This window comes from Podarcis bocagei (assembly GCF_964188305.1).
Source record: "Podarcis bocagei genome assembly, chromosome: 6".
Lineage (NCBI taxonomy): Eukaryota > Metazoa > Chordata > Lepidosauria > Squamata > Lacertidae > Podarcis > Podarcis bocagei.
Window position 1 is genome coordinate 55,508,498 of NC_138130.1, and position 27,984 is coordinate 55,536,481.

Sequence of the window (27,984 nt, forward strand, 5' to 3'; positions counted from 1 at the left end):
GAGACGTATTAAGAGCACATTATGCACCTTTGGTGCTCTATGAGCTGAGGTACAGGGTGCCCCCCTCCTGCATTTCTAAGCCAGAAAAGGGCTTGGGCTAAATAAGAAATCATGAAAGAGAGAGAGAAAAAATTACACAACAACGAGCTTTCTTTCAGGTTTACTTCTCCATTATACATATATTCACAAATCTGTCCTTCTGCCCCCACTCCATCTTGTCCTTCCAAGCTAAGAAAATCCAGAGGAAAGAGATACAGGAGGCCATGCAAGGAAAAGAGTTCTCTCTCTCATTTTTCTCTTTGGGCAGATGTGTTGGAGAAAGGGGGACAAAGGAAAGTTCTTGCTCCCTCACCCTCCGCGCTATACACAACCAGTGACTTTATATAGAATATTTTATGAAGCTTTATAGCAACATTTCAGAATTGACCAATGAATATGTCAGTGTTCTCCCTGGTGTAACTAACTTCAAAAGGACTTCAAACTTAAATGAATCCAGTGGAGGGCATGCTTTAACTAACAAAACATTTATATACAAAAGCATGACTTCAAGAACAGGCATACAACCTTACACATCATAAAATTGCAAGAAATACAAACACATACAGAAGAAACCAGATGTGATTTTCACATAAGAATTCACCTGGTGTCAATTTAACCTAAACACTGGAATATTTCCACCATCGGCCATCCACAAGTGAAATGACTATATGCGCAGGGGGTGGGGGGCTGAGGCTCTACCAATGTTCACTGCTGAAGATACTGTAAATTTGAAAGCAGATTATCTCAAGAGGATAAGTACCTGCCACATGTGCATTAATTCAGTCTACTGCAGAACACGTTGAAAACTTCAGCAGAAAAAACATTAATATGAATTTCCTAGAATCCAGGCTAGGTTTGCAGACAACAGACTTTAGTAGTAAATACCATTTCCCTTTCTAGAAACATGCAGTGTAGGATGACAATTTTAAATAGGCTTGTTACTTGAGTAGCCAAGGAAAGAACTGATTATGTAACAAATAATACACAGGTGACTGCACCTCAGCAGCGTGGTGCTTATCCTGACTTAAACATTAAGCTATTTAAAATTTCCTGCACATGTTACGTCATGCTACCTTACCAAAGCAATAAGCCCTATCACCTCCCCCACCATACAACCACTGGCTATGTTTTAAAACAACATATGACCTTTCTTGAAATATGACATTTGCACAGATTTAATATATAAAAAAATACAGCATCAATTGTGCCATATTAGACAATATTTCCTGCCACAAGGTTCTATCCTTCTAATGCTGGCAGTTAGCCAGGTTTTCAGAACAAGAATGGCCTCCCATTGAACAGGCAGGGATGCTGCTGTGCACTGGAAGGTTTTGATTCCCATTCCGGCCACCATGGTGACATAAGTGATTGGTACAGGTGTGTGGCCAGGCAGGCTAGTAAAGGTATTTGTGAACCTATTTGCAAGGCTACAAAACCCAAATGGCTGAACGGGGAATGTTGCTTGTACAGCAACGTTCTGTAAAACTTCCCACACACTGGTCAGAGTTCCAATGCAACTGAAAAAGCTGTACCCCAAACTTAGGGGACCACTGGTAGGAAACTCTGATTCGATTCAGCAGGTGAAGTTTCTTTGAAAAAGCAGAACTGTGGCAGGCCTGGTTCAAATGCAAAAGCCTCTGGATGCACAGATAATGTACTTTAGATCCCAACAATAACATTCAGACTTGAGATTTCTTTCCCTTAATCCAAATTTCTTGCGTTTGTTCATTTTTAATAGGTCTCAGAAAAAGATAAAAAATGTGTTTTTATTTATGTCGAGGCTTATATATCAAACAAGTATCTAGACAGGAAACGAAATACAGCATAAAATATTTAGTTACATTTCACATTTTACAAACTTGACAGTATCTTTACAAATGAACAAAGAATCAACATTTGACCAGATTTAAGCCCACTTTTGCAGACTGGATTTTGTGGTTAATGATAAAATTACAGGCAAATGAGGACTGAAAGGAAGTTACAATAAGGCATGGCAATTCTTACTGTGATATAAAGTTATTCATCTCATTAATCTGCTTGGGAGGAATGTGCTATCAAAAGATTAAGCATCTGTAACAGGAAACTTGAGTCAGGTGATCAAGTTCCTCACCTACATTGGCCAGCCAGAGGGATGGCAGCTCATACCATTCTTCATCCTAATTTAGTGTAAGAAAATGAGGAGAGAGGAAAAATTCCACTGGTTGTTTTATATGTTTTACAAAGAATTTGTGCCTAACACTTCCCTTTAAACTGATGGTGAAGAAAATCACACTTTCTTCTTTAAATGTGTGTGTACAGGAAGTAACTCGGAGGGAATTAAAAAAGGAAAACATGGGAAGATTAAATTTATCCGATGAAACAAAAACAAAGGAGCAAAGACACAATATTACCATTTTTGAAATGTTACTCATGCCATCCAATTTAGTTAAGGGGTTTCTTTCTTACATTCAGGACTTGCCTGTACTGTACCTCCAAAATAAGTTGTCATAGAAACCCTGCCTGGGTTGATTATCCACTTTAAGGCCACTATATTGAGTGTGGTGGATTAAAGCCCAAATGCAAAGGAAAACATGATCACCAGGTCTCACCAATATGCAGTGTCTACACACTGAAATGTAGTTGCTGCTGCCCTTCTGCTGGTCCCCTTACCCGCCATTCTCCCCTGGTTGCTGCTATACAAAAACATAGTGCTGCTCACTACAGCAGGCAGGAAGAGGGGGGAGAGGGCTGACAGAAGAAGACTCTGCAGCCTCACTCTGACCTGGTGCATTTAAAGATGCATTCTCCACTGCTGGGTGAGGTCCTGGAAAGCCACCATAGAGCTAATTAATGATGGGATAATCAATAGCACAGTGGTTTAATGATAATACACATATAGCCCAATAATAACCAAGGACCTTGATGCATCTTATATAGTTTCCCCCTCCTGTCCTGACAACAATACTATGAAGTACATTAGCCTGAGAAACAGGGATTGTCTGAAGGTCACCCAGCAAGCTTCATGGTTAGGTGGAGACTTGAACCTTGGGTCTGACACATATATAAACAAGCACATGTAATAATCACAGTGCACAAGACTGGATTATCTCAAACACAACAACTACAGGAGAAATATATCTGAGGAAGATTACACTTTTGCCAGCATTTTTACTAGCTAAAGCAAATGAAGGTGGGGGAAATGTCCATATTCCTGCAAATGTAATCTCTCAGCATTTTCAATATTTAAACGTAAATGGTTGTTAATTTAGCCACTTAAGCATTTACGGTTGCCTTGGAACAACCATACAATATACCCTGTAACTATTTCTAGGACTGAATCTTATTAAGGTTCCCTGAAAGCAAAACTCAACACCTGCTGAGAAGATTTGGAACTGCACTGCTATTTGTATACATACTTCAGCCCCTCAGAAGTGATTCAAAAGGTAATGCAAGGCACACAGTTCAAAGGAAATGTGCCTGCTATGGCAGCATGTAATTTTTAAAAAATTCTATGCGAAATGACTGGTCACTGACAGATCCAACAGGACCTGCTACACAGCTGTCTTTAGAGGCTGCTTGCCTCATTCAACATCAACCTGTCAAAGGTTAACAGGAATTTCTAGCTTTCTGTGGAGTGCTTGTTCTTCCCACACAAGCCACCCCTGCATTTCCAAGGTTCTAAAATACACAGAGTAGCAGCTGTTTGCTTTAGAAATATAGTCTAAAAACAGAGCTTTCTATAAATAAGACCACTTCTACTATTAGTCACTCTATTTTTGTTGCACAACAACCTGTGAAAGTCTTATCTTTAGCAGCTGTTTCACACTGACTACCAGGTACTGTAATTCAAAACTGATTTCATGCAAAAATAAAAAATTGAAGAATGACTCTTTTAAAGCACTGCAGTACCATTAATGAAATGGATAAATAGATTTCTTAGTGGGCTGAAATCAAGGCAAACTTTGTGACGGCAAGAGTTATCCTTGGTTTCAACCTATGAGCTACTCAAGCATTATTTAGCCTCAGGAACCAATCATCCAAACACCAAGCAGGCTCTACTAATTCTGTTGTGCAGCACTGAGATGTTAAATAGGTTTTCAGTTTTTTTCATCAGAAGCTCGAGGTGGACAACACAGTCTTCTAATTCAAGTATGTACCAACATTCACAAGGAGCCCATAGTGGCATAGTTATTATCCCTTTCATTCACACAATAAACCTTCGAGAGGGTTAGGTTGTAAGAAAATGACAGGCATAGAGTCAACAAACTTTATGGCTGAGTGGGAATTTGAACCTCAGGCTCTTAATTAATTGATATACTTGTATAAAAGTTTGGGTTTTAAATACTTCCAGAAATAAATATATACCACAATGGCTATTTATCGTAGCAGAGAGTTTTGCAGCTAAATTGATCCAAGTTAGTTTTTTATTAATTTATTAATTTATATACCGCTCTATACCTGGAGGTCTCAGGGCGGCTGGGTAAACATAAAACTGTTAATGTATGTTTGCTTAAGCTGGGCATGAATTTTAATCTCTCTGAGACTGTATCCCAGGCTGGCTGACTAGAAGGAATAGCTACTGAACCCTCCCAGATCCATAGACACCCATCAGAGGACTTATATAAGGCTTGACACATGGGGTTCCTGCATTGTACAGACCATTACATTCCAGCAGGGGTTTTGTCTATTAGCAGAGGAAGCTAGTCCTGGATTACTCTTGGCTATGAAAGATTCAGGAGTCTGCTACAAGCATTATTTCATTTGTACAGTCTTGTCAGAAACACAGATGGCACAGCTCTGGTAGGAGAGAATTTTCTGTTTGGGCTCCTTGTATTATTTAACCCAGCTTTGCAACTAATGCCATGGAAACGTACGAAGTTGCTATCGCTTTTCTTAAAGAGAGAGCGTATGCACTCATGAAACCCACCTAAAGCTAATTATGTTATTTGCAATATTAAAAGTTTACATTACTTTATTATAATACCACTGTAAAAATAGCTTGCCTCACTTGTTTTCAGCTAATATATGTTTAACTGCCTCAATCTTCTCTATATTCATATTGGGTAAGGAAACCATAGTCTGACAACATGAAAGTGGTATAAAAGAGTTGTCTTAAATAGAATACAAAAGACAAAACCTATAGCTATAACCAGTGCTTTTTTCTATAAAAATGTTTAGGGGTACTCTCATTTTCCTACTCATATTGAAATACTGCCCCTCAATGAGGCCAAACTTAGACCCCTAAAATGTTTAGGGGTATACATACCCCCTGCGTCCCCCCCATTAAAAAAACACTGGCAGTAACAAAAAAAAAATGGCTTAGATAAATTTTGTTGTGCTTATTTCAAACCAATAACCCCTTCCCCAAACACATGTAAAAAGGATATTGGATGTTAATCAGCCAAAAGCCTGGTTGAAGAGGAACATTTTTGCCTGGCGCCTAAAGGTTTTTAATGAAGGCACCAGCTGAACCTCCCTGCCGGAGTATTCCACAAAGGTCCATTCTTCTGCTGCCACCCTCTGGACCTCTCATGTGGAGGAGGCACACGAAGAAGGGCGTCAGAAAATGATGTCAGGGTCCAGTTAGGTTCATATGGAGAGAAGAGGTCCTTGAGGTATTGTGGTCCTGAGCTGTTTAAGGCTTAATTGGTCAAACCAGCACTCTGCATTGTTCCTCCGGTGAGCAACCTGGACACCGAATTCTGCACCAGCCAAAGTTTCTGAACTGTTTTCAGAGGCAGTCCTACATAAAACTTTGATTTGACAGTCACTTTGACGAGTGGATCTGCACAATGCCCCAATGTGAACTGCAACTCATTAATCAGTGCCACATTTATGAAAGAGACATAGATTTCTTCAGAGTTGAGTCCCCTGACATAAAAAGCTCTTTGCCACTCTGTATACAGCTCTTAGCTTTTGATAAGTCCAATGTGACAGGAAGCTTGAATGGAAGAATTATTGACAGTAAGGGAGTGGAATGGAATGCTGGGCGGAGCTAAGAGTGAGTGACAGTTTGAGTGCGGCTGCTGGAAAAAGACAGTTGGAATGTGGGTGCTTTTAACAGCTGTATAGCAACATAATTCAGCAGTTCCCCATCACTACATCTCCAGGCTGGGGGAAACAGAACCTGTTTTATCTGCTGCATGACAGGCAGAAATATAGGGAGCCTGTCAGGAAAAAGTGACAAACCTAGACCCTAGTTTGTAATGCCCTACTCATGCAAAGGGGTCTCTATGCAGTCAAGGGGTAGCAGAACCATGCCACAGGTCTCATCTGTGAGGTTTACCCTGCCTTGACATCTAGGTATTACCCATGGATGTCTGCATAGGTGCACACGAGGAGCAGAGAAAACAATTTAATCTTGGGGAACATCACAGACCAACTCTCCCTTGATTACATGGAAACCCCATCATGCGAGTAACACATAAAGAAGGCTACGGATTAGGAAGATTCTGCAGCATATACTCTTAAATAGTCTAAAAATTTGCTTATCCAGGAAGAGTACAGCACTGCCATTCCTGTGTATGTCTTATCTCTTATGAGCCCTGATGTCTTCTGTCTGTATTACTGAAGATGAAGTCCAGTCTTAGATGAATGGAAGCATAAAGAAGTCTTGCTTTTTTTAAAGCATGTTGTAAATTCAGAACTATGTGTGTGTGTAGTCCTGGGATAAGTGGACTGATGAGGCAGATTCACTTAGGCGAGAAGGCAAGAGAAAAACAGAGGTAGTAAAGTGCCTACTCTAGAATCATATATGAGCTCTCATGAGCCTTAAATTATTCAGTCCTAGTCCAGCTCCCTGTTGTCAGCCAATAGAACTGTTGCCCAAATAAATCTTGTTTAATTAATGGTATGAAACCTAGTCAATTAATTGTTTGTTTGTTTGTTTGATTGATTGATTAAATTAAAGTAGTTTGCATATGAAAAATAGGGGAAATACTTTTGTTTTTAGATGATGCAGTGGGTATAATCTTAGAAAATGCATTCTGCCTCCTCAGAATGAAGGGAATGCTTGCAGTATGTAGGTAGTATAAATATTAAAAATAAAGTTTTTACTTTTTTAAAAAAAATCATCTGCTTAATAAATCAAGGGCACCTTTCTGATTGACATAAATATGTTAGTTGATAAATGGATCTACTAGTTAAATATTTCTGCCACAACAACATCTAAGCTTGATGTTCTTCTAGCAACACTTCTATATCTATTTTCTCTTGCTGTCCCCAAGAGATTGCTTTAACTGCTGTTCATTTAACCTCTGCTTTTACAACTCTCCTGATAACAAGGGCATGACCCAACGTTTTAGGAACACAGCACCAGATGACACTAGGAAGCAGATATGAAATAACAACCCGTTACCTGAACCTGATAATTCTCTGCATGTTTGCTTGGGAGCAAGCTCCATTAAGCTCAGTGAGATTTAGTTTTGAGTAAACATGTACAGGACCAGACTGCATGTACAAAAGAAACAACATGTCTTATTGTATTGGCATCTGTTTAGTAAAAAAAAGAACCTTCAAATGACAAAAAATGAGGTAGACTGTAAAGAAACTTTTTTTTTTAACTAAAATAATATGTGTTGATTACAAAGACTGATCCTACAAGGATTTACTTGGTTCAATGTGGCTTACTTCCAGGTAATGTGAACTGTGACCTTAAGCATATTTAATAACCTGAAGCACATTTATTTAGTTTATATACGTTTTAGAGACCCCATTCAAATGGTGCATTACCACAATGCATAAGAAAATTCATATTTCTTATGAAAATTAAAATACTGAAAATCAATAAAATTTAAAACAAACAGCAAGAGCTAAACGATCAAGTGAGCTTCACTAAAAGGATGATGAGAAGCTGAGGATGATGTCTGAAAGGAAATCAAAGAGGGGGTCATATGCACTTCATGGAGGAAGAAACTACAGCTGAGGAGTCAGTGCTGGAAAAGGTTTGTCCCTGATACCCACCAGCAAGATAGCTCATTAAGGGAAAGCAACAGAGCAGGGCCTCTACTGTCAGCCCCAACACCTGGGTAGGTAAAAATGGTACTTCAAATTAATTGGTCCCAAACCATTTAAAGGTTAAGAACATAACATTAAACTGAGCTTGAATATGAGTAGACAGCCAGTGCAACTGGCAGGGAATAGGTGTACATGATCAAAGCGCTTGACTCCCAAAAGCATCCTGGTGGCTGTTATATGCTATTTGGATCTTCAGAGACAGCCCATAGTCATCTAACCAGAAACACTTCTGAAGTTTAGCCATACAAGATATCTGGATCACTGGGTCACACACCACAATTACCCAAGAGTTCAGCGTCGCTCCCAAGCATTAACCCACATACCTGTTTGGTAAGAGTTTCCAAAATATTCTGGAGTTGTCATCTTCAAATCACATTTTGGAGTTGTCCTGGAATGGCCCTACTTACAGTGGTGCCTCACAAGACGAAATTAATTCGTTCCGCGAGTTTTTTCGTCTTGCGAAGCACGGTGTCGGGAAAGTTTTGGAAAAGCTTCAAAAATCACCAAAGTCTTTAAAAACCTCAAAAAGGGCTACCACACCGCTCCTCGAAGTCAAGTCGCAACTGTATTAACGGTGTTAAGAAAAAAGAAACAAACTTGCAAGATGTTTCCGTCTTGCGAAGCAAGCCCATAGGGAAAATCGTCTTGCGAAGCAGCTCAAAAAAAAAACAACCCTTTCGTCTAGCGAGTTTTTTGTCTTGCGAGGCATTCGTCTTGCGAGGTACCACTGTATTTCCCTTACACTACCATTTAAGTGTACGTGGTTTAATTAAGCATGGTCATTTGTGTCATATACTATTGAGCAAAGCTGCATGTTATCAACAAAGTTATCATATTTAGAGCACACACTGAATAATGCCAAAAGCAAGAACCTTTCTAGGTGCGGTTGTCACCCATTCGTTATGTCAAATCCAGACACAGTCTGTATTGAGCGTCTGTTGTAGTGTTATTGCATCTTCGCAGCACTAAATGCTTTATTTTTACTAATTGGAAAATGCATAACATATCTACTGCAAAAGCCTGGGCAACTACTGATTACTGTGTATTTTGCTATGTCCACACAACTTCTGTGTTTTTGTGTGTGTGGCATAGTCTCTATTGGACCAACAGCCTCTACACTGTAATAAAAACAGAAGGTAAAAGGTAAAGGACCCCTGGATGGTTAAGTCCAGTCAAAGGGATTATGGGGTGCGGTGCTCATCTCGCTTCAGGCCGAGGGAGACAGCGTTTGTCCGCAGACTGCTTTCTGGGTCATGTGGCCAGCATGACTAAACCGCTTCTGGCACAATGGAACACCGTACCGAGTAACAGAACACACGGAAAAGCTGTTTACCTTCCTGCAGCAGCAGTACCTATTTATCTACTTGCACTGGTGTGCTTTTGAACTGCTAGGTTGGCAGAATATTGGGCTAGTTGAGCCTTTGGCCTGATTCAGCAGAGTTCCTCTTTGGTTCTTAAGGCAGCTTACATGTCACATTAAAAAGCACAATCCTATGCATGCTTATACAGTGATTAATCCCATTACTGTATGTTCAGTGGAGCACAATACAACAACCATTGCACACAGGCATAGGATTGTGCTGTCATATTTTTTTAAGTGCCACAAGGCATTGCTGCATTCGGCCACCTCACATTTTATGTCTTTGGTGGCTCTCTTCTCTTGGTGCACCTCAACACTGGAATACCCCTCCTGCTATGTGTTTTGTTTGTTGATTATTGTTATTATTACCCCTTGCCAGAGGAAGAATCCCACGCACGGAAAGCGCGGGGGGCGCTTGCCCATTTAAGCAAAAAAGCCAGCGCTAGAGCTCTCGTCCATCCTTATTACAAAGGATAGGAAGAGAACCGGAGGGAGAAGAGTCTGGGCGAGCGGGAAAGTAGCGAACAGCGGCCCCTGGGGGGCAACTCGCTGACGGGAATTTGGGGGACGCGAATGGACAGAGCGGACCGGCGAGGGACTGTCGGGGAAGAGGGAACCGCCTGACCGGACATTCAACCAAATTTTGGCCGCGGGGGGGGGGTAGGCTGGGACGGTGGCGGGACAAAGCGGCGATAAGCAGGCAACTGCGCGAAGCAGTCCGGGCAGCGGAATAGGCGGCGAGGTCGCCTCACGTGGGGCCACCTCAGGGGCAACAAAGCCCAGTGGCGTAGCGTGGGGGTGCAGGGGGGCCGGCCGCACCGGGCGCAACATCTGGGGGTTAGGGTTAGGGGGCGCAAATCCACGGGTTAGGGGGCGCAAATTACTTGCCTTGCCCCGGGTGCTGACAACCCACGCTACGCCACTGACAAAGCCTGACTCGGTTCATATGGCGGGAAAACAAAAGGCTGCCCCCCCCCCTCGAGCGCGGGGCGAGAGCCAAGTACCTTTTCTCCGGTCACGACGTGCAGTCCTTCCCGCACTTTGGCGAAGGACCCCTCGCCCAACTTCCTTCCGATCAGGTAATTGCCCACGCGCTTGGTGTGCTGGAACTCGCGGAGCCGCTCCCGGGACGCGGCCGCGTTGACCCAGGCGGCCAGGAACGTCCCCTCGGGGCTGAGGGGGGGCGTCGTGGGCTCGTCGCCGCCGTCGCCGAAGCTCGCCGCGGGGGGCTCGCTCAGGAGCCCGTCGCCAGCAGCCGCCGGCATCCTGCTGCTGCTGCCGCCGCCGCAACTCGGTGCAATCAATGCCTTTGCAACCCTTGCTGTGCCAAAGGGCTTCTGAGAAACTCGCTTCTTTCTTTCTTTAGCTCCTGCTTCTGAGACCGCTACTCCCCAAATTCAAGTCTGCAGCAGCAGCCTGCCAATGTGATCGGCACCCGCGTGTGCACGTGGGGACCCGACGGCGGCTGGCTGGCTGGCTGCTGAGGCGCACTTTGCCTCTCAGGGAAATGTCAAGCAAAGAGCAAAACAAGCAAGCAATGAAAAAAGCAAAATAACAGAAAAGAAACCCGATTCGCCAACGGGGTCTGCCCGGCTTGGTGGAGATCTAGCGCGATTCGGCCGCCACGAGGAACTAGCTCCGGACCATAGCCGCGCAGCTTTGCAGCCAGCTCCGGCGATCTGCGAGGCTGAGGCTGTGCACGCCTCACGTTGAAGAGGGAGCCTGAGCCAGCTCCCGCAGATCAATTGTCTCCAGTCTCCGTGGAAGCCCGTTGGCTGCCTTCCCCTCATTGGATCTGTCGATCACTTTTCCCCTCCCTCTCGTACCGCGCCTGGCTGCCTCTTTCTCCTGGTGCGGCTGCTTGAGGCTCTCTTCCCCTCTTGCGGGGAGGGGTCTGGGGAGGCGGGGGGGGGGGGAGGAGAGAAACGTTTCATTCAGGCTAAATTGGCAGTAATTTAATCCGATCCCTCTGCTGAGAACAGATGCAATGAAAACTCGACAGCAGTCGTGGTCCTTTAGAAATTCGGGCAGCTCCCCCTGCCCCCCCCCCCGTGTTTTTGGTGTAATACAGATTCAACCCTGAAGCCAAATCGCATCGAGGAGCCCCCTTGCCAGCGAGTTATTTACGCCTTCAATTCACGAAGATGCTGCATTTCTCTCTATAATTAGGGCAGTCAAGCCGTGACAGGCGCTCTGCGTGACTCCTTTCGGAGCAAAGCCTGGTTTATTTTTCTCAAGATCTCTTTTATTCCTTCCCCGATAATATTTTTCTTGTGTTGCTTTGAGCCCCTTTTGTGCTTGAAAGCACTTCACTTTGCTTTCACTTCTTTGCGGGTGACATGTGCTCCAGAGCTCAGATCGTGACAGCCCTGGCAATAAAAGCATAAGCGCTCCCCACCTCCCCTTTCTGTTGTAAGAAATTGAGGCTGAAAATGCAGTTACCTTGGCAGCTTAAAGCAAAGGAAAGCCCCGCCTTATATTAAACATTATTTTTATTTAGAGCTGCAGCCTCCATTTTATGTTCTCAGCCCTCTTGCTTTTAACAATTCCCAACCTCAGCTTTAGGAAGCATTACATCCTTCATTCTAACTGCTATCTTAAAACGCTCCACACTTCCACAATACAACTTGAGTAAATATAACTACATACAGGGGCTATGAATAGTTGGGAAAAGTCACAACTATTACTTGTGTGAGACAAACTCATAAATAATATCAATCCCCCCCCCAGGAAGTATAGACCGCCAATCATCCCCTCCATGTGCACAAATCACATCCTAGGCCTTTAGAGAGTCTGCCAATCCTCAGGTGCCTTTTTGGGGGGAGATGCAGGAGGCTGCAGTGATAGGACAGGCAGGAAGGTCCCCCTTTCACTACTGGACTTCTACTTGCGGAGCTTTGGATGCCATTTATAATTAATTGACAATTTGCTGTCCTTTAATGGTACCCCCAGATCTGCTACCTGCCATCTCCATCAGAGTGCATTTCAAGGAAAAGGGGAATTGCTGGCATCAATAGCCCTAATCCTTTCTGCAAATGTTTTAATTGCAATACACTCCATGTGACAATTACCCTGATCACTTGCTGAAATTACTAATTCCATAGTTTAGAAAAGCTTTTTATATAGAAGCATACAGGAAAAAAGCTGAAATCATATGCTTTTGTTTACGGGAATTAATCCCTCTGAACTCAGTGTGACTTATTTCTGAATAAACACCCGTAGGATTGGGCTATATAAGAATCTAATTTTGTTCCCCCAACGTAGTCTAATGGTAGGTCTTATGGTAACGTAACCTTAACTTGTGTGCTGATACTGCAAAACTTTGCATACGCTAATAGTACTATCACTAAGACTTTTAATTATGGGATTTTAATAAGCCAATCACCCTACATCTTACCCCAAGGCTGAATATGGTTCTCATTACCTGTTTCCATATTCAGCACAACACAGTAGCCTGAATGAAGTTTATATGCCTATGAACCCCAGAAAAGGCTTATTCCCTCCATAAGGTACCTTCTCCACAAATCTGGTTCATTTCTCTCCCTGCTATGCGCAGGTTTTTCAGTTGATATTGCCCCCCCTGAAGATACAATAGACTGAAGCACTACTTTCCATCTGCCTTGTGTTCTTGCGTTCTTTATCCCAAGCCTCATATAGTACACTTAGATCTGTTTCACATTGGTTATGATTTGTTCATTGCCAACCTTTACAGGGATCCATAGGGCTAGTTCCAGATCCATAAACAGAGTGAGAGCTTAAGAGTACATCACAATACAATAATAAAAATAGATAAACAGGTGTTTTATTTGCTTCATGTTTTTATTGTGGCCAATTTATTTAGCATAGCTGTTACATCAAAGAAAGACATCATCTGGGCGTATTCATTGATCCAAGGGTAATATGTTAACTTTAACCCTAGAACATTAAAGGAAGTGTTTTCCAGTTATTTTGAAAACTGGGATTTCCGCAGGGTGTTGAGTGTGTTGTGAGAATAGGGATCAAAAGTCAATTGCCTGCCTAGTCCCAAACTAGGATTGTAGACAGAGTTGTCTGAGGATAAACATGTAATGGTATCAGTATTTTTGTTCTCTAGCATAGCATTCATGGGGTTCAGTTATTTGCCATAATTTTTTTTAGAAAAGATAAGTGCGGTATGATTGTCTTGAAGATTTGGGAAATTTAAAAAAACCATTTCGCAGCTAATGAAAAATGGAGCCCTTCTGTATTCCAAAGGAAAGTGAAAAAAGCCCATCGGACCATTTTCATGAAACAGATCAGTGGCACCGAAACAGACAGATTCTAAAGTATATCAGATGGGGGAGAATGTTGACTTTGGTAAGTATTCATACACACACTCTATTAATAGTTAAACTTTCTAACTCTAAATCTGTGGCCACTGCTTCCATTGTATTAATTCAAAAAGACTACACAAGGCTGATGTCTTTAAGAATATAGTGTTTGTATGCGTACCCAAAGAGGTGGCCAAACTGATTTTGGGAGCAACCCAATGCAGAAGAAGCTGGCATAAAGTAAGCCAGTGTAAATTAAGCCTAGATAAAGTTACACCAGATCCAAAACCCATTCAGTAAGGGTGCTTCTGCTCTCTCCAAATCTGGCAGAGCAGTGGCCGACCTTGGGGTCTCAAACTTTAGCGGTGCCTAGTGCAACGCCAAAATTTGGTGTTCCCCTTCCATTCTACATCATAGTTACAGTTCCCCTGAAGCTCCGCATCCAGTGCAACCGAAGCAGTCACTCTCGCCTAAATCAGTCACTGGAAAGAGGGCAAACAAGCCTTTAAAATGGTTATGTTATCAGGTTGATGACCAAGCTGAATAACCTTGGGATCCAACCTAAGTCCCCTTTCTGTGGTCCCATTCCTGCCACACCTCCAGAATGCCCCTTTTGGGGGACTTACATTGGGCTCAGCTCAGCAGGCTAAGCTGGGATGAGCAAGTTATGTTGGCGTATCTTCAGCTGAGATGAAGATACGCCAACATACGCCAGGAATCAGCCAGTTGATCCAGAGATCCACTGTATCCTGATTGCTCATCCTGGTAGATATTGTCATAGGATTACCCCATTAATTAGGTAATTCACTTTGGGAAACACAGTTCACACAAATACCGTATATTAAAGTATCCTTGATGTAAACCCAGAGTGTATGATTTAGTCTGTTAATCTCTAGCCCTTAAATTTCTAGATTTTGACTCAACACACACCCCAGGAGTTCTATAGTTAAAATGAAAAAGCAAAGAAGGCAGGACAGCCTTACTGTATGCCTCTTTGCAGCTGAATTACAGCAGCGATTCAGCCACTGGAAATCACCTTAGAAACTGGTGATAAATATAACATTTTGACACCCTTAATAAATGTGGTAGGGTGAATGCATGAATGCTGGCAAAAAGAGGGGTACTAAATTTGATATGTATTTTTTAAATGCACCCAGTACCATTATTATAGCTGTGTATGTGCGAGGGGCTGTTGATTAGAGACCCAAGCATGCAAGTAAAGCCAAAGATATGAAGGGCATAGGAGCGATAAAAGCAGAATTTCCCATACAAAATTAATGCAACACTCCCCCATCCCCAAATGACCACAGGTTTCTAGTATAGAGTAAAAGTTGCCTTTTACATTGCTGTGCATATCACTACCTGGCTTGTTTTCTTGCGCCCACAGCCCCAATTCCTACTCAATGCAGCAGTCATCTACGCATGCACAATGGATGCCTAAAATGTAAACACCTTGCCTTAACTATGGCTTATGGTTTCAAATGGTTTGGAAGCTGTTTTGAGGAAAAGCGCATAATAAAGAAACAACAGAGTAAAGATGAATTGTGGCTAACTTATTGTGTACTGAGGTTCAAACACCAGCAGTAGGAGAGCACTGGAGTCTGAGTAAATACACAGCCTACCTTGCAAGCAGAAACTAGCTAAGTACATTAGGATGCCATTTATTTTGCAATGACATGGTGTTTGAACTCAGATACGTGATGAAACAGATCCAGGCAAAAGGGCATTGTTGGGTACTTAGAAGATGCGGAGGCATAAAATTTGCATATGCTCATTAATATGTATAGGTGCAAATTTAGGCCAACTTCCAGAGGGGAGAAAACAAACTGGCTCTTGCTCTCAGGGCATACTCTCTAAGCTGTTGGGACTTATTATCACGTAAGTGTATAGGAGTGCAGCCCTGTGGCACCATCCTGTGCATGTTTATGCAGCATTAAATCCTGAGCTCAGTGGGATTTACTCCCTAGTCATTATATTTAGGGTTGAATTGCAACTTAAGTGCTTTTTTTTTTTACACGTTCTCTGATAAAATTCTTAACGCATATACAGTACCAACCCAACTGAAATATTTAGTATTAAATGAAGAGGATGTATAAGATACTGTGTTAGTTAAGCAAAATGAATAACGTATGCAACCTTTTCCCATTGTATTAATCTGGAGCTCTAAAATTGGAAACTTCATTTTTTCTGTCTTCCTTTGTATACAGAGAGACTTGCAAATGAGTTTCAACAATAATCATGTGGCATATCACAGTTTACTTGATGCAGTTGGGTCTCTGTGCGATTCTCATCACTAATGAAGACACCAGAGATTAACTGCTAAGGGATTCAGTTATGAAGAACATGTTTTTATTATCAAATGTGAAGACTTCTGAATGCACGGAGGAATCAATATACTTTGAAATAAAGCCTGATTATTAAATAAAGAGTATAAAAACAAATTTAAGGTGCAGATGAGCACTGCTTCATTTAGCTATACTGTATACGTGTTCATTTGATATATTCCATTTTTATATATCTGTTATATATCTGCTCCTAAGATGGTGTGGATGTCACAAGGGACCCTGCATGAGTTTGATGGGCTGTGGACCAATGGCCCCTCCATTGCCTGCTCCCTCAGGTTCACAGCACAGTGAGGGGGCAGACGTCTCAGTGTATAAGGGTGTATGAGGCAGCCATTTTGGAGAGAGCGATGAGGGAGAGATTGGGATGTTGAGGGTGAAATGTGGAGGATGCGGTTCATTGATGCAGGGCAGGGCTTACTTGCCCTCACCAATGTTGTATTCAAGTTGGCACCCTGGGTGGGTGGAACAGAGGCAGAGTACAACCCTTGAACCACCTTGTAAGTTGTTTTGAATATATTCTCAATGGTTTTAAATACATATTTATAATATGTGTTCCTGGGTAGATTTTTAAAGATATTCCTCTTTAAAATCAATCTGGAAATAGGATGCGACAGACTTAGACCCACCCTCTCTGAGAATAAGGACAGTCTGAACTTCAATGGGTGCCTATGATTGGACATTGGGTTTGGGGCGATTACAGATGGCCCAAATATATTGTGTGTCTGATGAAGTGGGCTCTAGTCTGCAAAAGCTAATGCCACCATAAATCTGTCTTGAAGATGTCCTAATACTTTTTGTTGGTTTTGTTGCAACAGCCTAACATGGCTACCCTTCTGGAATTTTCCCATCGCATGCTGATTATTATAGCTGAACATTTTCTATGGTAGGAAATTCCCCCGTTATTCATGTATTTGTGCCTTTATTTATGCCAATCAGAAGTGCCAGTTGACATTTCACATGCCGAGAGACTCATCCTTATCTTCTGAATTTCCATTTTGGTCTGCATGCACACTTTCATGAGAGAGCTATTTTAATCACAGCCCTCAATTCACCTTCACTTCAACTTTTGAGCACAAGTTACCAAGACTGCCACACTGTGGTTTATGGAGCAACGAGTCTGCAAACGTGTCTGAAGCAAAGCAAAGCATTGCCAAAAGTGATGCTAATTCATCACTGACTGCTGCCACTTCAACAAAATGTTTACTCCTTGTCTACACTCTTGGCTCTTTGCTGACTCCTTGATTTTCAGACAGACAGGGATATTTCTCTGAAGTGGAAACAGATTTCATTATTATTATGGGATGATTTTTACATATCACTGAGAAACTTGATTTCCTTACATGATAATTGCAGCTTGCAATTCAATTTCTTTCTCTCTGAACTACTAATTTCTCCTTATTCTCTATGAACAAACCAGTTCCTGTAATTTACTTGAATTACAAACAAGGTTTGCAGATGTTTTAAATATGCCTTGCCTATCATATCATCATTTTCCTTTATGTTTTAAATATAAATTTAGTGACAGTTGCTTATGTCATTCATATATATATATATATATATATATATATATATCCCGAACAAATAAGCTATAACACAAAATACACTACTGTAATATATATATGGTAACTTGCACACAAACAAATTAAAACACAAACGTACACACATACACCATGGAAGAAGAAGTTGACATGCAGAAGGAACTTATTTGTCACTGGTTATATTGCCAGCATCAGATTGCTCTAATGCCTGCATATTAAAATCCAAACAAAGAGCCATGCAAATTGCTGCCACTGGTTAGTTGCCTAGCAACTATACAGTGAGTACTGAAAACAAAGTACTGTCATACTACACTACCATGCTGAGCTTGAAACAAAGCCTATAGTACGACTTGTGAAACGCTATAAATCTGAAATATTTAAAAGGGTTGACCAAAAAAAAAGAAATATATATTTTGAGACACTCTTGATTTTACAAATTTTCCTCAAGGGAATGGGCTCACAGGTAATGCCATGACAAATACTGTAATAATTTATGCCCTCCCCAATGTGTTTATCTTGAAGGTGCCACAAGACTCTCGGTTTTTTTTGTTTTGTTTTGTTTTTTGCTGCAAAAGACTAACGGAGTTACTTCTTTGGAAACTATAATGTGAGAAAGATTTAGGGCTATAGCTCACATCTCCCATCCATGATGCCCCTGTCTACAGGCAGCAAGCAAGCAATATTGTTATGCTTGTACGCCTATTGTTTACTCCTGTTATGTCTCTGGCTTTTTGTGCAGGTGTAAAAATGGAGCCTTGTATATGCATGTGGAATTTTGTTGTTCTGAATGTCCTAGGGAGGCTGTGGCAGGGGGAGGATCAGACAAACCACAGTGATCCTGTACGTGATTAGAGCTTTAGCATATATACTTTAAAAACAACAACAGTCTTAGGTCACTTCCAGACTCTTGCATGGATCTCTCACCCATTTGGGGAGATGCTGGAATATGTCCTTTGCACAAGAAAGGGTGCCTTCATAATCCACCCCCAAGAAAGCGACTACGTTGTGACAAATTAGGGATTAAGGAGAACTTCAGTGTGGTTCACATTTTAACGTGACCCAACCTAATTTGCACTTCTAGAAACCAAATGCAAACTGAAACCCAGCTCTCCTTTGAGTTTCACAGTTGTCTGAATTTTACGATGTAGTTCCCCAGCTGATAAATGTGGATAAAAATGTGCATATTAGGGGAAGGTGTTCCTAAAAATGCGTATTAGGGAAAACTTGCATTACGTTAAGATAAGTTGCTTGTAAAAATCTATATAGTAGGAAAAATTGGCGCTAAAAAACGTTGACAATTTTTCACGAGAACTTAAAAAAACATTCACATACTGATGTGAAGATGTGGAGAACTGAACTGAACTGAATCAAAGAGAAACCAAAATTGAGAGGTTCAGCCACCACTGTGATAAAGAGGAATGGCACTGCAGTGGTGTAACAAATTCACTTCCTCCCCAAATCACACTTTTTTGCACTAAGCAAAGTGATGAGAAAAAGGAAGTGTGGGATAACTACTGCATGAAGGCAATGTTCTATAACCACTGCACCATTTTTGTTTTTTAGTGCAAGGATGAATGTACAATAGGTAGGTTGTCTGGAAATGTCCTTGTACAGACAAATACTCAGAAGGAAGGCACATGATGGCTGGGGTAGGAATAGAATCTTGTGGCATCCAGAGGTTTTTGGACTACATTGACAATACTGGCTGGTGCTGATGGGAGTTGGAGTCCAGCAACATCTGGAGGTCCTCAAGCACCCCGCTCCAGCTCTATACCATCAGCTTTGAGCCACCATTGCATCACTTGTCTTTTCTTGCAGCAGCCAATGCAGTTGACTGCACCCTGATTCTCTTTTCCCCTTGACCTCCAGGACAGATTCTGGCAGCTGTCTTGTCAAGCCAATTACTTTGGACAGGAATCTGGCAGGAAGCCTTGCTTGTTTCTGCCCCTCTGCACTTTACACAAGCCTCCAAGAAACAGTAGGCCTAAATGTAGCTCTCTAGTGGTGGAAAAGAGACAAAGCCTGCAGAACTGGATGCAAGGTCACCTTATTATAACACAGCTTGACAAGGCTCATTTAAGAAATGAAGGCACAGTATAGTACCTGGTTACCGTCAGAATTAGAATATTTGTCTGCTTGATGCATTTGCTTCAGCTTTCAGAAGAAGGAAGAGCACAATGTGCTGGCACCACTCGTCACCTAAGTGTTGCTGTAACTATGGGGATGAAATATACCGAAGTATATTTATGGAAGAGAGAGATTTCTGTGCAGTTTCCCAAAAGCACAGGCTGACTGAAGGATGAAGAGATCTCTTACTCGCTTGCACAGGACTGCTGAAATTAAGATGCGAAGACTGAATCCCCCCCCAAGCAAGTTGCTGATATTCCTCCACTTGATTTAATATATTTTGTCTGCAAAGCTGCAAATATCACCCTGACGTAGATCACTTTTGCTAGCTGTTTTACAAGATCACTTCCTAGAAAATACATATAGGAGTTTCTAGACTCTAGATTATATTCTCTAGGGGAGGTGTGGTGAACCTTTGGTTCTCCAGATGTTGCTAAACTACAGCTCCCAAAGTCTTTGGGCGCTGGTCTTGCTTGCTGGTTTCTGATGGGAATGGTAGTTCAGCAACACCGGGAGGGCCTAACATTCCTTGCACCTTTCCAAGGGCGTAAGGAATCTGATTTCGACTGCAGATTGATTTTGGTTTGCTAGACAAGCAACGGCTCCTTCATTTTAATGAATCTTGGGTTGCCCCTGGAAGAGGAGACTGGACATTTGATGGCCATGAACAGTTCTCATGAATAGAGGACAAAGGAACATAAATGATTCCCATTCCAACTTGAGAAATATCCTTGGATTACTAACCCACCCCCCACCAAAAGGGGAAGGGACTAGTATTTATTTTGCTCAAAGCAACCATACTGAATTCCACATTATGATTTGCTTGTACTGAGTATATGAGTAGGGATAAGCAATTTTTTTTGGTTTTTATTTTATGATTGTAATGTACGTAGTACTATTTTTATAACCCATGCTGTAACCATTTGGTGAAAGGAAGATAATTATTTCACAAACATGAAACCTGTGATGTTTTAAACTGCAATTCTTATGCGACTTTTGAAAGTGTATGTGTGTGTGTGTCAGGGGTTGGAATTGCAAAGATCACAAACTAGATCACACTTGCACAAAAACAGCAAGAGCCAACCAAATATTTCAGATCTAGATTGCACCTCCAAGCATGCATGGTAGATACATGTTTTATGGTGCGAGTGTCCACTAGGAGGATCTGTACAAAGAAGTTAACATCTTTGGTTGAGGATTTAGTCAGTGTGTACATAAGCGCCATCTGGTGGTGTTTATTAATATTAATTCAGTATGTATTTTCTGTACATTAATTTGATTTAGCAAGCTGGCCATTGCTATTCTTTTGTTCAAACAACAATAAAAAGCACATCAGTATAGCATAAGATGTATGCAAAATTTTCTAAAATATTATCCGTAATGTGATTAATAAAATGAAATAAAAAAGTGGTTAAGGAAACAAAAGATGTTATAAGGGATTAAGATTGCAATCTTTTCTGCATTTCCTTGGAAATATGTCTCAACTAAGTTCAGTGAAACTTCCTTCTGAGTAGACACATATAGGAGTGCACTGTTAATCACTTTGATCCAACTCAATAGTAACCTTTCAGATTACTTATAAGTATTTAACAGAATGATCTATATATCAAATATATATATATGTATGTTGTCTTCAGAGCAACACTATTCAAATATGTTCAGATGTATTAACCTCTTTGCTCATCTTCTTCTTCTTGTATCCACTTCCTTAAATCTATGAGTTAATAAGTAGCAGTATTATTCCTGTGTGTGTATCACAGTCTTCATAACAAAATGCTTCACAGTAGTCGAGTCTGAGCCTGTTTATCAAATGTAAGCTTCCTGTTTTCAAATACAGATTTTCTTTCTATATTTGCTGGTAAAGGGTATAAAGGATTATACCTGCCGACAACAATTCTGAGCTGATTCCTAAACCAACATTTCGCCTCATATACTTACTGTTACAAGTTAGTGTATTGTTACGAGTTGGGGGGGGGGGTAGGCTGTATGCTTAAGCCCCCTTTAAATTCCTTGATCCAGCAAGTGTTAATATCTAAGCAGATGACAAATGCCTCCCTCTTCAACTCGCTGGTAGTTAGAGAGACAAAGGCTAGGGTTGAGGTGTATGTGTGGTAGAAAAGCTAGAAGCCGGCTAGCTGTAGGCTGGGCAGCTAAGAGACAGGGTTATACCTAATTTCTGTTGGAATCCAAGACTGTGGATTCCTTCAGAGAAGCAAGACCCTCTTGGGGTGGTAATGCTGTGAACCCCTCTGTTGTAGGCTCAGATTATATATATGTGTGTGTAAGTAAACCATATATCCTAAAGACACCACAGCCTCCGCTGTCCGACATTCTGAAGGAAACATGAACCCTGGCTAAGTGACTGGGACCCCTGGAAGACTGGGGAGGCATGCAACAGTATGAATTCATGGGAATAACTCAGTTTAATAGGTTATCCACATCATTTCATCCCGAGACAACCATAGTGAACCACAGCTAGTTTTCCCTCAGTATTTTTGTTTGATTCATCTCACTCACAAGATCATGTCAAAAAGTAGCAAATCTCTATAGAATTATTCCAGTCTCTATTTTGATATATTGCAAATTTCAGAATTAGCAGATTAGCAGAGGAATTACTTCTCCCAGGCTTGAATCTCCAACCTGAATAAAGTGTATTCAGTAATAGAAATCTTACTCTTCTACACTAGGCGCTTGCAGAACTGTAGACCAGACTGCTTTACTAGCTTTATAAACTGCCTTTTGGAGGTAACAGGATTATAGACATGGACCCAGGCACAAAAGGAAAGGAAAGTTACCTGAGGAAAACTAAAAGATAATGGGAATAAATTACACACATCAATTGCCAAAGCACTAAACATTTAAGAAACCATCCCCAGCATAGCATATTACATTGCCAACCAAATACACCAAAATGCTGGAGAGGGTGCACCTCCACAGGCACATACCTACACATGCGGTGGGAGTGCCCCAAAATCCAACTATTCTGGACAACAGCCATACGAGAAATATGTAAAATAACTAAGCAAGTATTAGACATCACCCCAGAATTGGCCCTACTAAACATCTTCCAAGACAACAATGCCCATTTACACCACAAAGAACTCATAACCCACCTACTTTCAGCAGCCAGAAACACCATAACCAGACACTGGAGAGACCTGTCGGGAGTAAGCATGGACCAACAGTACCAAATAGTATGGGAAATAGCCTACTAGAAAAATTAACCAACAAACTGAAACTGACACGGGGACAAACAGAAGAAGACGCCTTTACCCCGATATGGCTCCCCTTTATCACATACACTGCCCAACAAGACAATGACAATAATCCACCAACAGCATACAAATCAATACGGCTAACCTGATCCAAAACACCCACCCACCCTACTCACACACGAAAACAAAGATCACCACAGCCAATCACAAACAACCAACCACATCCTAGGCCAACCCCAACCTCTCTCACCACCAAAGGAACATAAGTGAACAGCAGAGAACCTGCATGAGCAATGCTGACACCAAACCCTACATACATTAAGCAAAATAGAAATATCACCACCCGACCCCCCATCTCCCCCACCCCTTTTCTTCCTAATGTCTCAACAAATGAAACTGTTAAAAATGTTACATGGAAAAAATACGAGAGACATTACACATACTTCTGTAAATCAAGAAACTCTTTAATAATAAAAAAGGAAAAAAACATTTAAAAAACCATGCCTACATTCTGAGAACCTAAGCAACTACCTGCCAGTTGCTAATGTCCCCTTCTTGAGCAAGATTCTTAAGCAGGTGGTTGCTGATCAGATAGTCTCAGCTATACAGCAGCAAATATAACATTTTAAGTGTGTTTTAAGTGCATTATACAAATGTGACACTAGATGGTGATGGTGAGTTTATGGGAAATTCAATATATTTTTCAAAATGCTTTTTTAAAAAAAGCATTTACACAGCATTTTTTTTATATATGTCTAGATTCCACCCCAGACACTTGTGGAGGAGACTAATGTGGGCCTGCTTTTGGCACAGAAACTGCCCTGGTTGCCTTTTCGGTAGTGCTGCCCACCCTGTGGACAGCAGTGGAGCATATGCCCGTGCTGCCCAGGAAGGGCGCGCTCCTGAGGGCGGCGTGGCACGGAGGGTGCCCTCCCAGGTGCAGGATAGCCACTCAGCACACCTTGCAGCTGGCGGCAGAGCAAGCCCTTACCTCGACGGCTCGGGGTAGGCTTGGGAGTTGTGGGTGGGCGCTGCACCAAATGTCACCCCCTCAGTGAGGGCACCCGGGAAGGTCCGTCCCCACTGCCCCCCTTCCTACGCCCGTCTGTGGAACGCCCTCCTATCAGATGTCAAGGAATTTAACAACTATCTGACTTTTAGAAGACATCTGAAGGCAGCCGTGTTTAGGGAGGTTTTTAATGTTTGATGTTTTATTATGCTTTTAATTCTGTTGGGAGCTTCCCAGAGTGACTGGGAAAACCCAGCCAGATGGGCAGGGTATAAATAATAATACCTATTATTATTATTATTATTATTATTATTATTATTTTATTATGACCTGTCAGTAGTAGTACAGAGGTACTCTATCTCTGTTAATGTTTCTCATACTATTAGTGGTTTTTGATACCATCTATCATGGTTTCTTCCTGGAAAGCCTATCTGAGTTGTGGGTGGGTAGAACTGCTTTGCTGTGGTTCCAATCCTGCTTGGTTGGTTGTCTTCAACGGGTGATGCTTGGGGAGTGCTATTCGGCACCATGGGGTCCCTTGTTGTTGAGTCGCTCAGGGTTCAATTCTACCCCCCATGTTGTTTAATATCTATATGAAGCCACTGGGTGGGGTCATGCAGAATTTTGAGGTTTGTTGTCAGCAGTGTGCTGGTGGCACACAGCTCTACCTTTCCTTTACATCTGCAGGTGTGGCAGTGGATGTACTGGACCGTTGTCTTGCCTCAGTAACAGACTGGAAGAGTGTTCTGATTAAAGGCTCCCTGTTACATTCTGCTGACAACTAATGGAAACAAAGCATGAGAGTCTGACACGTCGCTTCTGAACCCATTGCATTTTTAAGGCAGTAAAACCTCAATATGTTTAGTTCTATGCAACTGCAGCTATACCCTCCCAAGTTTGAGTAATGAAAATGGGGGCATTTATTTATCAGAAGCCCGTCATCTTCCTATGTCACAGTAGGAACACTACTCCCCTCAGCTGCTGTACACATTTCTGAAGGCTCTTCTTCTCCTGCTCTGCGTTGCCTTCTTATGCTTGCAAGGATACCTGGGGAACCACGGTTGCTGCTTGCTTCGAAAACCCACCCTAGCCAATATTGACTTTTATGGGATGAAATGGGCAACACTGAGGCTCCATTCGCGTTTCCTTTGGCACAACGTCCAGACCCTTTTCAGTTAAAGCGCGGAGGATTCACTCGCTGCCTTTCCCAAGACTTAAAGCGAGGTCGACGTCGGGGAGGGGGGGGGCGGAGTGCCCGGAAACAGGCGATGAAAGCGTTGGGCACGAGGCAAAAGGGCGACCGCTGTCACGTGGCCCTCCTCAAGCGCACGCGCGCGCGCTTGTTCGTTGATATGCCCGTCTCCGGGGGCGGGGCGGGGGTTTGGTCCGCTGCTCTCCTTTCTTCCGATGGGTGGCGCGCAACTCGGAGGCCTGCGCTATCCCAGGGTGCTGTTCGCGGCGTGGGCGCCGCCGTCCCGCTGAAGGGGAGACAGTCTGCGCGGCTGCCTCGCCAACGAGACGCGCTGCGGGCTGCCGCCAAACGGACATGTTAGCGCCGAGGCCCTGAAGGCGGGAGGCCGACGAGAACGACGTCCCGCCGCTTCCTTCGGGGCTCCTCCGCGCGCGGTAGCAAGAGGCCGCCGAGCCACAGCCATGGAGGCTGTGAACGCCTTCAACCAAGAGGTGGGGACGGGGCCCGGCAAGGGAGCGCGGGACGGGTAGGCCCCGGCTGTTGGTGGTGGGGGGTTGGGAGCGGCTGGCGACCGCTGATACCGCTCTGGAGCCTGGGACTGGAGGCCGGAGTTCGCAGGCCTGGTCTGAGGCGGAGCAGCTGACGGGAAAGAGTTGCCAGCGCCCTTCGGTGTGCGGCGGCCTCTCCTGGGCCCGGCGTGTGGGCGGCGGCGCTGCGTCGGGTGACGCGGGGCTTCAGGGGTCGCTTTCCCCTCAGCCCCCTTCCCCTCCGCGGCGCACGCGACTTCCCTAAGCTCGAAGGGGGCCTAAGAACTTTCGCCACACTTCCCAGGTCCTCTATCCCGGGCCCGGCTGCTGGGGAGACCCGGCCGGGCTGTTTAAGGTCAGCCCTGTAGGCCAAGGGAGAGGCCGGGAATGGAAGTAATGCGCGCGTGCCGGGTAGCGCTTCGCTGTAGGTGGGGAGGAAGGGGGCCTAAGTATCTTGTGCCTGTGTGTGCGTCTGTGGGCGAGGGCGCACTTCGAGGAGATCGCGGTGCGGGGTGGCGGCGGAGTGAAGAGGAAGTTTCTGGCCTTTTTCTTGCAGCCATTTGATGATGAAGATCCGGGACGTGCGAAGAGATTAGGCGTCTCGAGGGCATGTTATTTCCAGCCCTATTACGCGACCCATCAAAAAGTTTTGTTTTTAAAGTTACCATCCCAACTGTTTCTGTGATACTGTGCGAACCCCTTGCGTTGCAGAATCTAGCGATGAATAAAAGCTATCCCACTGATTATATCTTAGATAACGTACACAGTTTTCAAATTATCGTGCATATGGCGCGAGTGTGAATAGAAGATCCGGAAGATTTCCCCCTTCTTTTCAGGACTGGTTGTGGTGGGCAGGAAAAGTGAGGGAATTGATCTCAAGGAGCAGAGAGTTCCTAGCCAACATCAGAAACTTGCTTTTTAAAGGTAACATTGGGCATATTCTCACAACAGAATGCCAGAAGAATTCCAAGCTGAAGTGTCTGGTGAATCGCATTGAAACTGAATGGCTGCTGCTAGTGTTTTAGTGTATTAACAGTTGACATTCATAAAAGTCTGTTTCAACGGACTAACATTGCTACTTCTCTAAAAGGTTTCTGTGTACTGCTATGGTATTCTGGAAAATGGATACAAGTGTTATTAAACTACATAAAGATTGCAGCAGATTTACAACTTAATGTGATTTCTGCTGCAGATAACCAGATAAGTGTGCATAAATGCAGGTTTACATGGACATAAAGTAGACTTTAATGTTTAAATCACTGTATATGCTTTTTGAACAGAAAACTCTGTAAAGTTTGCTCACTGTAAATGCTTTTATATTTGCGCATATCAATGGCCTTCCAGTTAAACATCCAGTTACGAAACAATGTTCAGAACTGAAAAAGTACATTAAGCTTCATAATATTGCCCTTCATTTAAGCACAGCATTATGACAGCCATACACACCTCTGGTTGTCTTTCTTTCGGTCATACACAACCCAATACGAAATATCAAAACAGCTATGCATAAGTGGCAGGTTCAGTTTGCCACCTGGGGCTTGTCCAGTACTACTAATTTGTCTTAACACGGACCTATAAATGCTCAGTTGCATGAAAAGTATTTTGGGTAACTTTAGTAGAACTTGTAGTGCATGTGCTGGGTGTGTATGGGATGTGTTCAATTAACAAATGGATTCTTTTCAGTATTTGTATGTAAAACTTTATAAATGCTATCATCATCAACTTTAGAAAAAGCATTATAGTTTGCGTAAGATTTCCATAAAGAGAATGAACAGTTGCTTAATTGCTTGGGGTTAGTAAGTATTATTTCAGAGTGTTTTCTAAGATTACTGTATGTGAGCTCCTGAGATGAAGTACAGTGGTACCTCGGGTTAAGTACTTAATTCGTTACAGAGGTCTGTTCTTAACCTGAAACTGTTCTTAACCTGAAGCACCACTTTAGCTAATGGGGCCTCCTGCTGCGCTGCTGCTGCTGCACAATTTCTGTTCTCATCCTGAAGCAAAGTTCTAAACCTGAGGCAATATTTCTGGGTTAGCGGAGTCTGTAACCTGAAGCGTATGTAACCTGAAGCGTATGTAACCCGAGGTACCACTGTACTCAAAATGTTCAGCTAAGTGTTAGAATGGCTACTGCATCTTCATGCATTGTGTTATGGCAGAAAGCCAGGAAGTGGCTATGCTGACCTCTTTGCTTCACCTTGGTAGAGATCATAGTACAGGTATGTGGCTGCTGTCTTCAGAGTTCTCTGTACTGCTCTGATATTCTGTGTTTAGATATAAATGGAAGAATGAGACCTGTGGAGCATCATTGTAGTACAAATGCAATGGAGAAAAAGAGAGACAAGAAA

General features: G+C 42.7%; 2 protein-coding genes and 1 long non-coding RNA gene across 4 annotated transcripts in view; 2 read left to right on the top strand and 1 right to left on the bottom strand.

Moving 5' to 3' along the window:
* Positions 1–11,235, bottom strand: part of HUNK (hormonally up-regulated Neu-associated kinase) — a 57,541-nt gene extending 46,306 nt beyond the window's left edge. Inside the window, exon 1 of the mRNA XM_081199532.1 lies at positions 10,399–11,235. Coding sequence (XP_081055658.1) covers positions 10,399–10,659 — 261 coding nt within the window. The 5' untranslated portion in view covers positions 10,660–11,235. The remainder of the gene's footprint in view (positions 1–10,398) is intronic.
* LOC308589953 lies at positions 10,379–15,881 on the top strand. The gene is made up of 3 exons (XR_014009576.1): positions 10,379–10,473; positions 13,594–13,729; positions 15,071–15,881. It is a non-coding gene; the product is annotated as an uncharacterized lncRNA (long non-coding RNA).
* Positions 15,882–25,364: 9,483 nt separating this feature from the next.
* Positions 25,365–27,984, top strand: part of SCAF4 (SR-related CTD associated factor 4) — a 46,811-nt gene continuing 44,191 nt past the window's right edge. Inside the window, exon 1 of one of the 2 annotated variants that reach the window (XM_081199524.1) lies at positions 25,365–25,600. In XM_081199524.1, the coding sequence (XP_081055650.1) occupies positions 25,571–25,600 (30 nt within the window). In that variant the 5' untranslated portion in view covers positions 25,365–25,570. The remainder of the gene's footprint in view (positions 25,601–27,984) is intronic. The other variant, XM_081199523.1, reaches the window with a different exon arrangement.